We start from the raw sequence: 18,616 nt of genomic DNA on the forward strand, positions 1-18,616 counted from the left end.
TGCACTTTTATAAACAATCTTGTTTTTTTCTATATTTAATTTTTTATTTATTTTTGACAGGTCTTTTAATATCTTTCTATCCATCTCTATCTACACCTTAAAATGCTTCTTTATATTTGATCAAATAAACTTTTTGATGATATTTACTCTATCTATTTTTTTGGATCCATTTGTATATTTGTATAGAATAAAGAATAATGGATATACAACTATTTCAATCAATATTTATTGTAAATTCTTACACTCGTGTGATTATCAAACATGTACAACAAATCAATCGATTATTAACAACATCATCATCATATGATCAATCAGCTGCAAATGCTGCTCCGGTGGGATACTACAAGTGGTATCAATTAAGTGATGATCCATTCAACTTGCAAGACATGGATACTTTGATCAACTACAATCAACTATACTAGCACTAGAACAAAAGTATGAAAACTATAAATGGTTTAAAGATGATGATCATCAACAACAAGACATCAAAGAGAACCGTAAATGGATACCAAATTTAAAAGATATCATTGAATCTTTAGTCAAATATCCTTTGATATTAAAGAATCATGGTGATCTATTAAACAAACCATATCAAGATAATCATCAGAGTATTACAAAGAAGAACCAATTCATTCAAGAGTTTATGTATAAAAGATATGGTTTGGACAACTTGAAAGAGTTTATGAAAGCGATAGTTTCATTCCTTTTCCTCGCTGGCGATTTAGATCTCATCGAATGGATAGATTCACTTTACAATGGCAACGTATTGCATTTGATGGTGAGATACAAGTTTGATCTCTGTCAAACACCCTTTCAATCTTTCGATCAAGACTTGATGTTTTATTGTTTCAAAAAGTTTAATTCTGCATACAGAACTGCATATTGGCACAAAGAATATTTAATTTTCTCCAAAGAATTTCTCACATATATCAGGGATAGAGAATGCACAACCCTTATCAACCAGTTATTTGACAAATATGATTTACATGAAACAAACGCTGTGGCAATCATCAAGAAATGCATCAAAAGTAATCATCCTCGAGTCATCGAGATCATTCAATTCTATGCACAGAATGAACCTTATCAAAAGATTCTCTTTAAAGAATGCAAATTGGATATTTTGAATTTTCCAGATGCATTACCTATCGTTCAACACTTGGCTGAGAAATTCTCGGGTACTACCTCCGAGGATGAATCACTTTGTACTGAAGACTCAATGAAAAGTGCTATTGAAGATGGAGATGTAAATCTGGTAAGACATCATTTGGAACACACTTCATTGACAGTCGATATGGAGTTGGCAGCAGGGTCTGGAAACATTGAAATATTGGAGATGGGAAAGAATCTTGGTGGATCATGATGTCAAAAGAGTCTTTGAAATGTGTTATCGAATCTGGACATTTGGAAGCATTTAAATGGATTATTACAAATTATCCATCATGATTACAAGAGATTGATATTGGTTCGTTGATATCAAATATAAAATGCGCTCCAGAGATGCTTGAATACTTTGTGTCAATATTTATGGCTTTAAAAATAGAGCTCGAATCAAGTTTGGTGACAAAAATTAATTTTAATCATTGGATGGAAATGGCAATCAACAATGAGAGATTAGATATGGTTGAATCGATTGATCAAATGGTCAATCTTTATGGATACTCTTTAAAACCAACACTATTATCACAATTTTTCTATTTCGAACCAAAATCTAAATCAATTAAATCAATGATGATCATTGAATCATATTCATGTATCTCTTTAATCAAGGATACAAAAAGTATTTTGGAGAAACTATCAAAGAATATGAAGATGTATTTAGAGATTGTTTATTTTATGGATTATATGAACCTGCTAAAATAGTTTATGGTATCTTGACAGGTTGTGATCAAATAGCAGAACCAAATACTTTAACGAAAACATATATTGCAATGCAAAATGTAGCTACTATCAATTCCTTCTCCAACATTATTCAATCAAAGAGTTGCTATCGATATATAATAGAATTGGATTTCAATACGTATGGCTTTATGAAAATGTTCAACTTGATTGTCATCATCAATCGAAAGTATTCAAGACACATGAAGAACTACGATCATTAAAGGTATTTCATCCAACGGATTCTGGGGAAGGACGATGTCGTATTGTTATTGATTTTAACGAAAAGAAAAGTGTTGTTGATAGACAAGTAGAAAAGGTCAGAAGAATCATTCAACAATCTAAATTGATCACTAGTTTATATCTTTCCTTTAGGATGGATGAAAAGACAATTGAACAAGGTATGTATGTATGTGGTTTAATTATAATTATCTGATAATAAATTAATCATCTTTACTATCAAATCTCTATAGTGAGACCAATAATGAACTTAGTCTATCAAGATCTAAAAGAGAATACAACCATCACAGAGTATTCTTTCTATCAACCATTATTTGCAAGAATGGTCTATGCAGAGAGACCAAGTACAAGATTCTTCATCTCTTCCATCGATAATGGTAACTTTAAAAATATTGAACCTCACATACCCATTTGTTTACCATCAATGATTCCACACTATTGGTAATCTCAATGTATTACAATGTCAACAATTATTCAATGATGGTATCAAAACAAACAAATCACTCATCTCTTTGAAAATTGGTCGTATGTTGTTTCACTTGACCTTTATCTTTATTTATTAATTTATATTTTACCATTCTTTTATCTATCTATTTTATCAATCTATTTCTATAGTCGCGAGCGAGCATATTCCAATTTCAGAGATTTTAAAAGAGATTCAAAGTTACACAACATTGAAATATATTTATTTTAAAAAAACATTTATTTACAAACCAGATAATCGGTTCTTCAATTCTCTACAAGATGACTGGGGATACATGATAAAATATATTCCCGATAGCAAATATAAATTTGGTAAAATACATACACCATAGATAGATTGTGGTTCAGTAGATGTTGTTGTTGTTCCCTCATCTCTTGGTGATAGAAGTATTCAATATTCTTATCAGTGACTGCTTCTTCATCCGACCAATAATCAAAAGAATATAGATATAAATTATTAATACTAGTATCAATTTAAACTTAATATTTATTTACAAATTAAAGCTTCATAATATTATGATATCTATGCGGAGGAGTACGAATTTTTTTGGGACCTTTATTTTCCCAACTATAGATAACGATTTTATAACCATAATCATCCTCCAATGGTTTAAATAGTTTTTCATCATTGTTTGATATGTCCGGACCAGTCATCGCACTTTAAATAAATATATTTCAATGTTGTGTAACTTTGAATCTCTTTTAAAATCTCGTATATAAATTTGAGTTGAATCTCTTTACTTAAATTACTTTTTTTTTTATAATCATCACCTATACAGTTAAAAACAACTACACAATTTTAATTAATAAATATGATTAGTATTTTTGAAAATAAAAGATCAACAACAACAACATACGACTGAGTTTCAAAGAGATGATTTGTTTGTTTTGATGGCATTGAATAATTGTTCAAATTGTAGCTGGGTGCCACATTTATCAATGGTCAAGTGTTTGATTTGGTTTCTATTTAATTGTTCAATGGCCAATGGTACCTACCTTGTAACGTTGTCCCCCGTTGGCAATCGTTGGCGTGAATAATAAATAAATCCAAGTATTGGCCTTGTCATATCTAAATAGGTACTTGGTAAATATATAATTAATTGGGAGGTATAATTTAAATAATAAAAGATTTAGATTAGATTGTAGTGATAATATTTATAATAATTAATAAGAATGAATTATAACTAGTAATAATTAATAATAATGAATAGAATCAATTAGAATTCAATCTCTTTATTGGATTATTGTCTAAATCCTTGACTTATTTGACTTGTTCTAACCAGGATTGGATTTGAGTTCAACGATTTTAAACAATCTAGATTGGTTCAACGAATGGGATGCAGCTGTCGAATTTCCTCCCCTTGTCACTTGCGCCACTTTAACCCGTACATTTGTTTTTATTTTTTGTCTGAATTAAATTTGTTTTTGTTCCATTTCGATAGATTTTTTTCATTCACAATCGATCATCAATTCATTCTTTACACTCAATAGAACATCAATTAGAATGAATGAGATATTAGAAGTGAAAGTACTAGGTTTGGCCCCACGAGAGACACTCCTCTCAATAAATGGAGAAAATTGGGGATCTAACTCCCCAGTAAAGTCTCTAGTGGTAAGCTATGTTTACATTGATTGTTTGGACGATCTGATAAAACGAGCAAAGAAAAAAGGGGCCACCTTAAGGTGGGAACCTGTAAAAGTTGATAAGTAAGTTGACTATATTCTTTAAAGAGCGAAGAATAAATTTATTAATCCTTTTTTTCAGAAAAAAACCTGCATGTTTAATGTACCATCGACCAGATCACAAATTGGAAAAAGGTACTCTAAAATGTAAATTGGTATTCGATATTGGTTCTGACAATATAAAATATTGTTATGTTGTCCCTTGGGATTACGAGGTCCCCACAGGACCCCAAAACTTGTCTTCTGTTCTGCAAAAAGAAACTTTCGTTCCAGTATCTCCACAGGCACAAGAACCAAACAATCAAGCAGTGGTTAATTCATTGGTCAAAAATGGTCCAGAAACACAGAAAGAGAAAGAAATCGAACAGATACCTAACGAAATTGATGAAGACAAAGATAATACAATAGAAGATCTTTCTCAAAATATGAATTCTCTTCGTATTGATCAAGAATTTGAATACTATCTGACCAAGAGGAACTTTTTTTTAATGAAGTATGAAAGAGCAAACAGCAAGTATCAAGCTCTCCTTGAAAAAAAGGCAGCCCAATAAATTACAACCCTGTACACCTACTACTATTGGCCCAATCAAAGCCACTTTAAATAAATGATAATGAAATTATACATTCCTTTACCTTTAATATTTGAATGTCTGTATTCCGCGCACTCACTAAATACGCTGTCACCGATTACTCCATGGATTCTGTGGAATATCGTCGATCTCTGTTTGTGCCTTGGTGAAAAAGTGCCAATCGTTGGCGTGAAGAATAAATAAATTTAAGTTGCATGATAACAATTGTTTTGTTTATTCAATAATATTATTATGTGCTTTTATCATCAATTAGATTTTTGTCTAGCAACGGAGGCGATCGCATTCCAATTATTAATAACTAAATTGATCATGATGGTTATGATGAATCCATCTTCATAGATCTATAAATATCACGATCACGTTTACTAGCCCTAAATCAATTGACATTGTTGATTAATAATAAATTAATTAATTATTGGTTGTATCCAAAGTCAGTTGAGTTGGATGTTAGTTTGAAACAATCACAATTGTGTACATACCTATCGATAGACTTTAATTTACCTTTAAAGGTATAATGAGTAGTAAAAGTATATCCCCAACGATGATTATGTAAAAACTTTCTAAAGCTTTTATAGTGTTCACTACCATCATGATAATCTTCTTGACATTGATATACTCGTTCTATATTATCCAAGTATTCATCAGAATTACTACCATTATTACTATTATTACTAATATTACTATCACTATCACTACTACCACTATCACTATCAACAACGACGACTACACATTTATCTAAACTATTATCACCTGAAAGCATATGTATATCTATCTTGATTGTGTTGTTTGTTGGTAGTGAATATACTAGTTGATAATTTGATGATGATTGTCTCTTACACACAACTAGATTTATAGTTGATCATCTTTGTAATAGAAGAAGAAGAATTCCTCTATCTATCCTGGTATCCATATCTCGAAGTAAGTATAGGATAGTTGAGAAATCAATCAAGAAATAACTAATAATCTTGAATGTCAAAGAGAGAGTGTCAAACTAAAGAAAAACAAACAAAATTACTTTTTTTTGTTTTTTAATAATTTTTTTAATTTAATTTTTATTTTTAAATTTAAAAAGAATGATTGATTCGACTATCCCTTATATTGATCATTCCCAAATGCCCACCGTAGTTGTAGTAGTAGTTGTTGTTGTTGTTATTGTTATTTGTTATTTGTTGTTATGTTATTTGTTGTTAGATGGTTGGTTGATTGATTGAAAAAAAACTATACTTTCTATTTTATTTGTCACCCTTTGGAGTAACTCTGTATTGTCCAACAACCAAAGCATGATGACGTTCATATGGATCGAGTGTCTAAAAATAAAAGAAAAAAGAAAAAAGAAAAAGATAAGTTAGTTATTGTTAAATAGATTGAATAGATATATATGTGTATGTATGTATATGTATCTATATGTATGTATATGTTAATGTTTTTGCTTACCTTTAACAATTGTTGTGGTTTAAGCTTTTCAGCCTTTAATTTTTCAATTTCAGCAGCGACGACGACTTCAGTTGGGGCGGTAGAATCGATACAGTTGGCCTTGATAGAGATGATAAAGTGACCTTCGTTCTTGAGGAAATAGGCGGCGTTTTGGGCGACGATTTGGGCTTGGTTGGGTTGGGCAACGTCGGCAAAGAGGACGTCGACCATACCGATCAACATTCTGTACTTTTGTGGGTGACGGGCGTCTTCGATGATTGGGATGACATTGTTACGCTTCTTGGCCATGCCGATGAGATCACGACCGGAACGATGCGAGATTTCGACACCATAGACAACACCGGTGCTGCCGACAACGTCAGAGACGTGGGACACGGTGGTGCCGTTGGCAGCACCGAGGTACAAGACCTTGCATCCGGGCTTGATGTAGAGGTTCTCGATACCTCTGTGGATGGCGGCGGCAATCTTGGAACGGAATGGATTCCAGATTCTGTATTCCTTCTTCTCGGTACCGACTTCGATAGCGACACGCTTCTCGCCGTACACTGACTCTCCTGGGGTAGAGTTCAAAGTGGCATAGGCGTCTTCCTTGCCCTTGACGACAAAGACACCGTCGAAACGTGGGTGACGCTCGACCATGACCTTGGCACCGCCACGGCCTCCTCCACGGCCTCCTCCACGACCGGCAGATCCGAGTCCACCACGCGAGCCTCCACGACCACCTCTGTCGCCGAAACCACCACGGGAACCTCCACGACCACCTCTGTCACCACCGAAACCACCACGGGAGCCTCCACGACCACCTCTGTCGCCACCGAAACCACCACGGGATCCACCACGACCACCTCTGTCGCCTCCTCCGCTGAAACTGCCTCCACGGCCTCCACCGAAACCACCACGGCCACCTCTGTCACCTCCACCAAAGCCTCCACGGCCTCTACCTCTCATTTCAGACATTATTTTAATATATCGGTTTGTTTTGGTCTTTTCTAAAAAAAAAGATCAAATTGACTAAAGTTATTTGTTGGTTGTTAAAGTCTAGGTTTGTTTGTTTTGACTGTTACTACTGTTGGTAAATTAATAATAATGTTGGTTGATGGTTGTTTAAAAGATGATCTTTGTTTAAACAACGGTTGCTATTATTATTATTATTATTCTTGTTGTTGGGAGGCTGAACGAAACAAGTCTGTCTGTGTTATGTGTATGTGATAGTCGAGACGTAGATATAAAAAAAAAATACCAAGAGAGCAATAGAGCTGGTGAAAAAAAATGATAACGAGCGAGTCGTCTCGCAAAAAAAAAAAACAATTTTTTTTAATTTTTGTCTTTTTTCATCAACCGCTAGCCCAACAATTGTTGAAGGGCATTTTTTTTCGATTCACGAAACCTACAAGAAAAAAAAAAAAAACCAAACTACCAACTTTCGATCTTTGAATTTATTCTCACAAACAATGGCATCGATACTATATATATATATATATATTATCAAATATATCTATCACTATCAATCAATACATCAGACAGAGAAAGTGAAATATAAATATGAATATGAATGAATGAATGATTAGAGAACAAAAAGAAAGAAAATGAAAGGTGAAAAGTGTGTTGTGGTGATGTGATGAAGAGAGAGACATAATAAAAAAAAATTTGTGGTCGGTCAGTCGGTCGGTCCATGTGTGTCAGATATTATTATCAATGAAAAAGTACCACACCACATGTGGAATGAAAGAGAGAGAGAGATAAAAAATAATATAAATCCAATGATAAATGTACCACACACACATGTATACTGCATACTGCATACTGACAACAATCCAGATCCAAAGTGGGGAAATAAAAAAAAAAAAAAAACAAGTACTTTTTTAAAATTTATTTATTATTATTATTAATTTTTATTTTCCAATAATAATAATATACTATCATCCCTCATCCCTCATCCCTCATCCTCATCCCTCTTCTTTATTTTCATACTACTATATAATAAACAAATTTGACAACATTAAATCAATCTTTCTTTTTTGCACACTCAATATATTTATATTTACATACATAGAGAGATAATTCATAATAATAATAATAATAATAATAATAATAATAGTTTTGTTCAAATAATTTTATATTATTATTATAGTAGTAGTATAGTATATATTATTGTCAATAAATCAATTTTCATCCATCATTTCTATTTATATTTCTATTTATTTATATTTATATTTCTATTTATTTATAATTGGTTGATTTTTGTTTTTAAAATTTAATGGAAAATAATAGTAGTACGACGACAGATGATGTACTATGTCATAGCTATTTACCATGTTCAGGGTCCATAACATCTGATATATTCCTTCAAGTAGTCTATGCATCATTACTTGGTATAGGGTCAAGGTTAATTGCTCAAGGCAGTGAATATTTATTAGAGGTGTGTAGACAAACGGACAGAGACAGACAAACAGACACCAATCATGATCAACTACTAATTCAAAATTTATTCATTTTTATAATTTATATTTAGATTGCATCACCAGGTATAATAGGTGGTTTAGTATTACCATTATTAGGTTCATTACCAGATGCTGCCATTATCTTGGTAAGTTGTCTTGGTGGAACTCCAGTTGAAATTCAACATAAAGTTGTATGTATCAAACTATAGTCCTATAGTGTTTAGATTACTAATGTTTATTTTTGTTTCTTTTTACTTTTATTTTATTTTTCTATAGACAGTTGGAATTGGTAGTTTATCAGGAAGTAATACATTTTTAATTACTATACCATGGGTAGTATCAGCATTTGTAGGTAAATGTGATATATCTCAAGTGACTGGTACTGCAAAGAACAAAACTTATACGGGATGGTCATGGTCAAAGACTGGTATATCTGTGATGAACTATACAACCATTCTGTGTCGGATGATGATTGCATCACTGTTTCCCTATTTCATCATCACACTGGCATTTATCATTTCACAGATTCGAGGAGAATCGATTCAACAACGAGAAAAGTATTGGGCATTGAGTACAAGTATCATATGCTTTCTTGGGTTTATAGCCTATAGTTGCTATCAAATGTACGATGTAAGATACCAAGAGAGAAAGTTGAATCTGGCAAGAAAGAAATTCCTTTGGGATCAATTCTGTAAACATGTTCAAATTCAAGTAAAGAGTAGAATGAAGTATCGGTCCATTGAACGAACATTTAGTTTACCTTCAGTTAAAAAGAATCTACCAAAATCACAAGATGATCAACAAATACCTCATCCAAAACCTCCCCTTTCTCCTACTATTAGTAATAATAACAATAATGATACTCAACAAGTAAATGAATTACAATTAAAAGATTTAGAAAATAATAATAATAATAATATTGATAATAATAATAATAATAATAGTATTGATAATAATAATGATATAAATTCAATAATAGATATTGATGTACCAAATTTAACTTCATCTCATACGATTGGACCATTTTCACAACATCAACAACAACAATTACAACAATATTTACAACAACAAAAATTACATCAACAACAACAATTACAACAAACAAAACAAAATACCGACGACCAAATTAAAGAACCATCAGAACCATCACAACAAGATCATGACCTTGGACAAGATAGACCAATTCAATTAAATAGAAGTGAATGTTTACATGATAAAAAGATGAAGAGAATGTTGAGTAGAGAATATGCAAATGCTAGTGGTCAAAATCTACCTCTTCATTCATCATTCCCAAGAAGAATTAGAGACTCTGTTCATATTCCACCACCACCAACACCGGTTCAAGATTCTTCGTCGTCGTCGACGAATAGTATGAAGCATAGTATCGATGGATTAAATTATTCTTCCTATCATTCTCGGCACCATGATATCCCATCTCATCAACTCTTCCAAGGTTTGCGTGACAAGATCAACGATTTGGATGAGGATGAGATCATGATGATGTCGTTTCCATCAAACCAACATCCTCAGATGGATATTACCATTGACGCATTCTCCAAAGACCAACAGCCAAAAAAGAAAGATGTTAGAACGATCATCATAAAGGCAGTGTTGGTACTCATCCTAGGAACCACCCTCACCTTTTTATTTGCCGATGCTTTTGTCGAATCAATCACCCAGTTTTCTCAAAGAGTTGGTATCCCTCCCTTTTACATTTCCTTTATCATTGCTCCATTTGCTCTGAACTCTAGTGAGTTGGTTGCTGCCTATGTTCTTTGTCAAAAGAAAAAAAGAAAAAATATTTCTCTTGTGTAAGTCAAAAGAAAAAATTATATATATTAGATAAGAGTAGGAGTATTAATTAATCTTTTTTTAATTATTTTATAGACATTCATCATTATATGGAGCAGTAACAATGAATAATTTAATAGCACTTGGTATTTTATTATTTATGATTTATTATAGAGGATTGATTTGGAATTTCTCTGCCGAGACTTTGGTTATCTTTATCGTCACGTTGACGGTAGGAGCAATGGGGTCGCTTAAAACCACTTTTACCATGATTCATGCGGTGGCCATTGGTTCATTATTCCCCGTTTCAATCATTATTATAGCAGTCTTGGAAAGTAGTAGTATAGGTTGGGCATAAATGAAATGGAAAAGAAATAATGTTCAATCTAGATAGATTTAAATAAATCTATCAATCCAAATAACAAAGTACATTTTTATTAAAAGGGGATTAAATCATAAATAATTATTTCTTAGTTATTTGTATTTGACATTTCTAAAACATATCCAATCATTTGGTAATCTAAATGGCATCCGGATGACTCTTTTGGTATTGACAAAAATCTTTAAGTATCTCTGTTTTGCCTTGATCTTTCTTTATCTATAAGCCCAAAACATAGAGTGAATTTGGAATACCAACATTTACCAAATCTTCCAAAATAAGTTTTAACAGATTAATATTTTATTTTATGATCTCTCTCATCTTAATATTCGGTTCATTTTCCAAAGGAGGAGGAGTGGAACTTTATAACTATGGGAAAATAACATGTATAATAGTTTTCTTTTTAATGATTTTTGTATCTTTAGATTTTAGATATGGTTTTTTTTTGACAACAACACAACTTTTCATATTATTTATTTCAGATCATTGATCATCAACGAAATCAAAACTGTATTCTTCAATCAGAACATTCAGTCCAACTATTATCCAAATATCAACTACTTAGTTAAAAAAACCATTAATTATGGCCGTAATTAATTTATTTATTGATTTTTTGTATTGATAATGACTAAACCAATATTATACTCTAGGGATATTAATTTAGATCTACGATGAGAAATTTGGTGTTGATGAAAGGATTTTAACAACCCAATTTTATCTACTAGAGATACATTGAGTTGTAATCGTCTTAGTGATGTACTTGAAGAGATGGCTTCAATAAGATTATAATTGTGAGTTTCGATTGTGGATATTTTAAAATCTGTTACAACTTGATTGATACTCTTTGACTTTTATATAAAGTGTATCAAATAGTCGCAACAATCTCTGATCCCCTTGATAGCCAATTTCCTTAGACTAGGCAATTTCTCCAAATCAAGTGTACGTAGATCAACATTTCCAAAAGAGTAGTCAATCATTAGATACTCTAGTGTCAATGAAAAGATTGGTCGAATGTTGCCTCTAATCTCCAAACCCAATTTTGTAAGTGTAGATTGTCCAACTATAAAAGTCCATTCACGATCGAGAACAAGTACCTCTAATGATTTCAATTGTTTGGCATTCAAAACATACTCTTTAAAATCTTCCAACAAAGTATCGTATCGTGCTGATTCAACCGATATAGATGTAATGGTATTTGGGAGTGTCTCTGTGAATAATCCGAATCTATTCATTGACAGCTTGGAAAGACGAGGTAATGATGAAAGACTTGAAATAAAACCATGACTTGTATGTCCAAAATTATCACTCAACTCGACTGATTCCACTGCTTGGCATTGTTGAAATAGTTTGATACATTGATCAGAGTCTTTTGGATATACTGATCTAAATTTGAGACTCTTTAAATTTTCCAACTTTGGTGATACTTTGTCAGTGTCCAACAGAACTTGGACGATATCTCCAGTCGGGGAAAGCCCTGGTGTAGTCTCCCTATAGAATGGGTGTTCAATACAGAGATGTTCATTGGCAATTCCAACAATTGATTGTTGACAAGAATATTTTCTTTCAAGGATTGGATCATTAGGGATTGTATCTTTAATAGGTAATGCTCTAATTGCTTGGTTTTGTCATTTGAAAGATGGGATTCTTTACTCCCAGGTAGAAATGAAAGATTGGGTGGAAATTGATACAAGAATGATGTCATTTCCCAGTGTATGAATTGGGGACTCCAATTTAGGGAATAGGACTGTCCGTACGATAGATTAGCAGGTACACCAAAATTTTTTTTTAAATCAGTTGATTGTGATTGGAGGACCGCTTTGACAATATCAAACCATCTCTTGTTCACACTTGCCAATGGTACTATTAGAGTTGTATCATCTTCAATGATACAATCTCGAATGACTAGATTGACCATGATACCTTGTACATAACCGGGGATATAAACTAACCTTTTACAATATTCCCTTGCTATTCTCAATTTATTTCTTTGTCTTCTTCTTTTCTCTTGTCTTTTCTTTTATTTTATTGAAATATTTATTGTCATGATTATAATAATAATAATAAAAATGAAAATATAAATATACATATATATTTATTTTAGAAAAAATATACAATCACCAACTTGATTCATTTCTAGTTTTTTAATTTACCAACCTTTCGAAAAAAGGTTTAAAAACTTAAAAAATTTAAATCTGTATATAATTAAGGTTCCTTTATTATCTTCTGCATCTTAAGAGGGTAAAATTAATTGTAAAAGATTGATCAATCTCTATAAAATTTATTAATTAAATTATTTAATAATTATTTGTATTTTTAATGACAAAACCAATATCAAGATTGTGATAAATTAAATGGGGTGTTGGGAAGGTCAATTTTCACCAAGTGACGTACAAATCAAGAGCAAGAGCTGCTCTTCATACTATCGTCTCACTGGAAAGTATGATGCCTCGACCAGCGTCTTCCAAGGAATCATGATTGACAACACTTAAGAAAAACAACAACTCAAGAAACTCAAGAACACCTTGACTCACGACGCACTCACCGGTCTCCAAAATAGATACCATCTCAACAACAAGATTCAAAAGTTTTATGCCAAGTCTTCATCTGAACAATGCTCAATCTACTTTATCGATCTCAACAAATTCAAACAAATCAACGATTCCCACGGACACGACAATGGTGATGTTGTCCTCAGATCAGTTGCCGATCGTTTCCAACAATTCGCCGACGAATCAGTTCTCCCAGTCCGCCTCTCTGGCGATGAATTCCTCATTGTCAAACGCAATGTAGAATCAAACACACAAGCTGACCAATTCATTTCCAGCTACCTCTCAAGTGTCCAATGCGACACTGTCCAACTCAACGACCCAACCACCTCGATCAAAGTCACTCTTTCAACAAATCACAATTAACCCAAACCGACAAGTTGATTAAATGTGCCGATGAAAGAATGTATCAAATGAAAAAGAACCTTTTACCAAACGGCAATACTACCGTTACCTTTACCGCTGATATTTAAATTAATAAATATTAATTAACAAAAAAAAAAAGAAAGTAGTATCTTCTTTATTCTTTTTTTTTTTAATAACTTCAACATTCAACAAATAATATTATATTGTAATAATGACTACTACAATAATAACATTTCAATCTATCTATAGAATGAAATACATTAGACAATTGATATTCAATCATATTAATGATATATCACAGCAATTGTATAAAGGCAGTATTTATGATGATGGTAGACAACGATCATTAGTCGGAAGAGATATCATCAAGTTAACATTACCTCGACTTGAAATGGTATCAAAGTTTGCAATGCCATGGAACTATATTAGTCATTATCTACCAACAGATGTTGATGAAATAGAATTCAAACAAAGAAAAAGAGCTATTACTCAATACTGTCATCATCGTAATGCAACGTTGGATACACTCGTACATCTATTGGAATGGTCTCCCACCGTTCAAATTGAATGGAAGTACTTGAAAAACAGTGGTTGTGATATAAAGTAATCAAGAGATATTAGAGTATCTCATCAAGAGGTGTTCTGTAGCTGTTGCTGGAGATTCGAATGACTTTCTCGTTTGGGCAATGAATAGTGCATGCCTGAATGGGTATCTCGAGATTGTCAAGTTGTTGCACTCGAGTATCAATGGTTTAAAAATAGATAAAACAACAATGGACAGAGCTAGTAGAGTATCAATTGACATTGTAAAGTATTTACATGATAATAGAACTGAAGGTTGTAGTCATAGTGCGATGGTAAGAATCCAACCAAAAAAACAAAAAGAAAAAAGTAAAAGATAGACTTATATTCTTTTTTTTATTTGATTGTAGGATAATGCTTCAAGAAATGGTCGTTTAGATATTGTCAAGGTGAGTGTGAGTCATAAGATATTAACATTAGATATGAAAGAAAAGTTCCATTAACCCTCTCAAAAATATTTATATTAGTTTCTTCATTCTCATAGAACTGAAGGTGCATCAAAGAATGCTTTGGTTTGGGCATCTGAAAACGGACACATTGAAATTGTAAAGTTCCTTTCCGAGCATCGTACTGAAGGTGCAACATCCAGTGCTATCGATTGGGCTGCTCAAAATGGACACATTGAAATTGTAAAGTATCTTTCTGAGCACCGTAGTGAAGGTGCAACAACCAATGCTATGGATGGGGCATCTAGAAATGGACACATTGAAATGGTAAAGTATCTTTCAGAGCACCGTAGTGAAGGTGCAACAACCGATGCTATGGATGGGGCAGCTAGAAATGGACACATTGAAATTGTAAAGTATCTTTCTGAGCACCGTAGTGAAGGTGCAACAACCAATGCTATGGATGGGGCAGCTGGAAATGGACACATTGAAATGGTAAAGTACCTTTCAGAGCATCGTAGTGAAGGTGCAACAACCGATGCTATGGATTATGCAGCTAGAAATGGACACATTGAAATGGTAAAGTATCTTTCAGAGCACCGTAGTGAAGGTGCAACAACCGATGCTATGGATGGGGCAGCTAGAAATGGACACATTGAAATGGTAAAGTATCTTTCAGAGCATCGTAGTGAAGGTGCAACAACCAATGCTATGGATGGGGCAGCTAGAAATGGACACATTGAAATTGTAAAGTACCTAGAGCATCGTAGTGTGGTGACGATACCTCACTTATAAAAACCCATGTTCACCGTGACATAATCAAGTCATTATTATACCTCTACAAATACAAATAAATAATGTTAATTAACACCCCAACACAGTAACCTTTATCACAGTCGTAATATAATAATAGTAATTCTGTTTATTCCTAAATAAGAAATTAGATTATTCCACCCTCAACATGTTCCCTCCCTTTCTCTCTTGCAACCTCACACACCCACCAATTGTATTAACACCACCACCACTCCCTTGCTAAAACAATAAAAATAATAGATACCCATTTTAAGTGTGTATTTTAAAACAACGAATGATTCATTGTTATAAAAATCTGTATATGCTCGATCACCACCATCATCATCAAGTTTTCTTGACCTCCCAATCAAATTGGATACATTGTAATTATCGCTTGAACGATCTGTGTCAAAGTAGTTGATGATACTTTTGGAGTAGAATGATCAACATCCACCAACCAGTAGATATTGATCATCATCAGGCATAGCAGATCATTGTTGGTCGATAATTATTATCATCTGACCAGATATAGATATCAGTCCTTTTTGGATGAAAATGGTAATCATTGGAATTATCTCTACCCAAAACTAGAGCTGCCTCATCATTATTTTAAATCACAAATCAAACAATCAACAGTTTAATAATTAAATTCACAACAACTACCATACACTATAATAATAATATTAAAAATGGCAATTGAAATCATCAACTTTAACCAACTCATCCAAAGACAATCTTTGGATAGATTCCCAAACACACTATTCCCAACCAACTATTACTACATTGTATTTTGTATCATTGTTTTCTTATATACCATCCAAAAGCGTGACAAGAAGTCGTCAAGTCGCTTTATGGACATTCTCTCATCAACTCAATCAATCAGTATTTTACAAAATGTTTGTAAAAATCCAGCTTTATCTCTGACTAGAGATAGATTGAGTTGTAATCGTTTGAGTGTCAGACTGGACGAGATGGCATTAAAAAGTGGATTGAACTTTTCGGATGTATGAAAATCCGTTACAACTTGATATCCTTTGACTAGATTTTTAAGGGTTGGGAATTTCTCCAATAGAAAAAAATACAAATAAATACCATCGCTACCCAATTCATAGGTAAAGTCAAGAGTTAAATGTTCTAGTGTCCTTGGTAAACATTGAAATGTAAACACTTGACTCTTTATCTCCAATCTTATTTTGGTGAGCGTGGTTTGATCAAGTTTAAGCCCCCAAAAGTTATCGAGGACTAGACCATCTAGTACTTTGAGTTGTTTTGAATTCAAAAGATATTTTGTGAAATCCTCTTTATACAATTAGTCAACGTGATTTGAAGTGATATGGATGTGATTGTATTTGGGAGACATACAAATAATGACCCTTTTCTATTGAGGGGAAACTTTGACAAGATGAGGTAATATGAAAAGTGAAACGATTTGAGAAAATGATGAAAAAGTCTTTTTTTTTTTTTTAATAATTATTTTTTAATAATGATTATTTGTATTTGTAATTGTGAAATTATTTCCAACTTTGAGGTAAACCAGATTAGATCTGGGATTGACCCTTTCATTTTTAAAAAATGAACCTGGAATCACCGAATCTAGTTTAAATTGTTTAAATGTCAGACTTGAAGAGATGGCATCTAAAAGAGCAAGATCCTTTTTAATCTCGAATCTACGAATAGATGTTTCTGCGCGCCTAAGACTCTTTGACTGTGTTATGAGGTGTGTCAAATAACCACAACTATCCATCGTAGCACGAATGACCAATTTTCTTAGACGATTTAATTTCTCCAATCGAAATGTATTTGGATCATGGTCTCCCCAACGATCTATTGTTAGAGACTCTAGTGTTGATGGAAATATCTGTATCTTTGACGTCGTGTCGTCAATAAGTTGTAAATGATCACTTATAACCAATCCTATTTTTTTTAGTTTTGTATCTACAAGTATTCCAATCCATTCTTGGTCAAGGTCAATGCCCTTGACAGACTCTAGTTGTTTTGAATTCAATACATAATCTTTCAGATCTTGTTGTGAATTGTCACCGTCATTGTCTCCATATCCGACCGATATCGATGTGATTGTGGTTGGGAGTATCCCATAGAAAGGACCAAATCGATTGAGTGATAATTTAGTCAATCGAGGTAATGATAAAAGTGTTGAAACGACTGTTTCAAATCCCACGGGATTAGAATGGTCCATTTCATACTCGAATATACCGACTGATTCAACAGACTGACATTGTCTAAATAGTCTAGCACATTGATCTTCATCCAATGGAAACACTGATATAAACTCGATACTCTTTAAATTTGCCAAATATTTTGGTGATACAACTTTGCCACGATGATTCATGTCTATTAGAACCTCAAAGATATCGTGTGTTGGCTTATCAGATGAAATAGGCTTTTCGGATGGGAGTTGAATGCGTAGGTGTTCCAGTGCAGGCATTGGTAGTGCCAACAACTGCCTGTTGATGGTGTTGTCCCTAAATGGTCTGACTTTTAGTTCTTGTATCTTTGGCAAGACGTATTTCTCGAGTGCTTCGACGACATCTTTTGAAAGTTGTGAAAAGGTTCTAAAACTACAAGGCAAGAAATCAAGCTTGATTGGGTATTGGTACAAGTAGCAGTGGTAGTAGTAGTCTACCGGTATCTCATACTCTGTTGATGGATATGCCAGAGGTTGTTTGGAATACATATCTTTGTCAAAGAGTAAGTGTGCCGCGTTACTAAACTTTGGTAGCAAGTTTGATGACCTTGATGATTGTAGTACATTCTTTACAATATCAAACCATCTCTTACTCACTATTGCAAGTGGTAATATCGGACCTGTATCATCATCAATAATACAATCTCGAATGACTAGATTAAGTATAATACCGTGTACATAGACAGGTACAAGTATACGCTCTAATCTTTGTTGCACCAATTCTTGTGCTTGTAATCTATTTCTTTGTTTTTTCCTTTTATCTTTTCTTTGTTTTTCTTTCATTTATAAATGAAATTAAATTAAATTAATATTACAAATAAA

General features: G+C 32.9%; 11 protein-coding genes across 11 annotated transcripts; 7 read left to right on the plus strand and 4 right to left on the minus strand.

Annotated features, from left to right (window-relative positions):
- Nucleotides 1-197: 197 nt before the first annotated feature.
- Nucleotides 198-1,360, plus strand: DFA_00156 (uncharacterized protein; the record flags this gene model as incomplete). Its single annotated transcript, XM_004357815.1, has 3 exons — nucleotides 198-360; nucleotides 423-778; nucleotides 857-1,360. The coding sequence occupies 3 exons, from the start codon at nucleotides 198-200 to the stop codon at nucleotides 1,358-1,360; spliced, it is 1,023 nt and encodes a 340-aa protein (XP_004357872.1).
- A 164-nt stretch (nucleotides 1,361-1,524) lies between these two features.
- Nucleotides 1,525-4,832, plus strand: DFA_00157 (uncharacterized protein; the record flags this gene model as incomplete). Its single annotated transcript, XM_004357816.1, has 5 exons — nucleotides 1,525-1,777; nucleotides 1,810-1,937; nucleotides 1,982-2,276; nucleotides 2,349-2,492; nucleotides 4,555-4,832. The coding sequence occupies 5 exons, from the start codon at nucleotides 1,525-1,527 to the stop codon at nucleotides 4,830-4,832; spliced, it is 1,098 nt and encodes a 365-aa protein (XP_004357873.1).
- Nucleotides 4,833-5,187: 355 nt separating this feature from the next.
- Nucleotides 5,188-5,631, minus strand: DFA_00158 (uncharacterized protein; the record flags this gene model as incomplete). The annotated part of the gene is made up of 2 exons (XM_004357817.1): nucleotides 5,188-5,242; nucleotides 5,351-5,631. The coding sequence occupies 2 exons, from the start codon at nucleotides 5,629-5,631 to the stop codon at nucleotides 5,188-5,190; spliced, it is 336 nt and encodes a 111-aa protein (XP_004357874.1).
- A 472-nt stretch (nucleotides 5,632-6,103) lies between these two features.
- On the minus strand, nucleotides 6,104-7,262 carry fbl (fibrillarin; the record flags this gene model as incomplete). Its single annotated transcript, XM_004357818.1, has 2 exons — nucleotides 6,104-6,178; nucleotides 6,306-7,262. The coding sequence occupies 2 exons, from the start codon at nucleotides 7,260-7,262 to the stop codon at nucleotides 6,104-6,106; spliced, it is 1,032 nt and encodes a 343-aa protein (XP_004357875.1).
- Nucleotides 7,263-8,562: 1,300 nt separating this feature from the next.
- On the plus strand, nucleotides 8,563-11,705 carry DFA_00160 (uncharacterized protein; the record flags this gene model as incomplete). The annotated part of the gene is made up of 5 exons (XM_004357819.1): nucleotides 8,563-8,724; nucleotides 8,818-8,937; nucleotides 9,023-10,557; nucleotides 10,634-10,878; nucleotides 11,644-11,705. The coding sequence occupies 5 exons, from the start codon at nucleotides 8,563-8,565 to the stop codon at nucleotides 11,703-11,705; spliced, it is 2,124 nt and encodes a 707-aa protein (XP_004357876.1).
- Nucleotides 11,706-11,767: 62 nt separating this feature from the next.
- On the minus strand, nucleotides 11,768-13,047 carry DFA_00161 (uncharacterized protein; the record flags this gene model as incomplete). The annotated part of the gene is made up of 3 exons (XM_004357820.1): nucleotides 11,768-12,524; nucleotides 12,605-12,884; nucleotides 13,029-13,047. The coding sequence occupies 3 exons, from the start codon at nucleotides 13,045-13,047 to the stop codon at nucleotides 11,768-11,770; spliced, it is 1,056 nt and encodes a 351-aa protein (XP_004357877.1).
- A 220-nt stretch (nucleotides 13,048-13,267) lies between these two features.
- DFA_00162 (uncharacterized protein) lies at nucleotides 13,268-13,828 on the plus strand (the record flags this gene model as incomplete). The annotated part of the gene is made up of 2 exons (XM_004357821.1): nucleotides 13,268-13,370; nucleotides 13,407-13,828. The coding sequence occupies 2 exons, from the start codon at nucleotides 13,268-13,270 to the stop codon at nucleotides 13,826-13,828; spliced, it is 525 nt and encodes a 174-aa protein (XP_004357878.1).
- A 250-nt stretch (nucleotides 13,829-14,078) lies between these two features.
- DFA_00163 (uncharacterized protein) lies at nucleotides 14,079-14,435 on the plus strand (the record flags this gene model as incomplete). Its single annotated transcript, XM_004357822.1, has 1 exon — nucleotides 14,079-14,435. The coding sequence occupies one exon, from the start codon at nucleotides 14,079-14,081 to the stop codon at nucleotides 14,433-14,435; it is 357 nt and encodes a 118-aa protein (XP_004357879.1).
- Nucleotides 14,436-14,601: 166 nt separating this feature from the next.
- DFA_00164 (uncharacterized protein) lies at nucleotides 14,602-15,591 on the plus strand (the record flags this gene model as incomplete). Its single annotated transcript, XM_004357823.1, has 3 exons — nucleotides 14,602-14,685; nucleotides 14,761-14,799; nucleotides 14,878-15,591. The coding sequence occupies 3 exons, from the start codon at nucleotides 14,602-14,604 to the stop codon at nucleotides 15,589-15,591; spliced, it is 837 nt and encodes a 278-aa protein (XP_004357880.1).
- A 686-nt stretch (nucleotides 15,592-16,277) lies between these two features.
- Nucleotides 16,278-16,745, plus strand: DFA_00165 (uncharacterized protein; the record flags this gene model as incomplete). The annotated part of the gene is made up of 2 exons (XM_004357824.1): nucleotides 16,278-16,592; nucleotides 16,701-16,745. The coding sequence occupies 2 exons, from the start codon at nucleotides 16,278-16,280 to the stop codon at nucleotides 16,743-16,745; spliced, it is 360 nt and encodes a 119-aa protein (XP_004357881.1).
- A 320-nt stretch (nucleotides 16,746-17,065) lies between these two features.
- Nucleotides 17,066-18,577, minus strand: DFA_00166 (uncharacterized protein; the record flags this gene model as incomplete). Its single annotated transcript, XM_004357825.1, has 2 exons — nucleotides 17,066-18,167; nucleotides 18,246-18,577. The coding sequence occupies 2 exons, from the start codon at nucleotides 18,575-18,577 to the stop codon at nucleotides 17,066-17,068; spliced, it is 1,434 nt and encodes a 477-aa protein (XP_004357882.1).
- Nucleotides 18,578-18,616: the final 39 nt, after the last annotated feature.

Source organism: Cavenderia fasciculata (genome assembly GCF_000203815.1).
Source record: "Cavenderia fasciculata unplaced genomic scaffold Scf_Dfasci-F-a-11f03.f1-5, whole genome shotgun sequence".
In the NCBI taxonomy this organism is placed as follows: domain Eukaryota; phylum Evosea; class Eumycetozoa; order Acytosteliales; family Cavenderiaceae; genus Cavenderia; species Cavenderia fasciculata.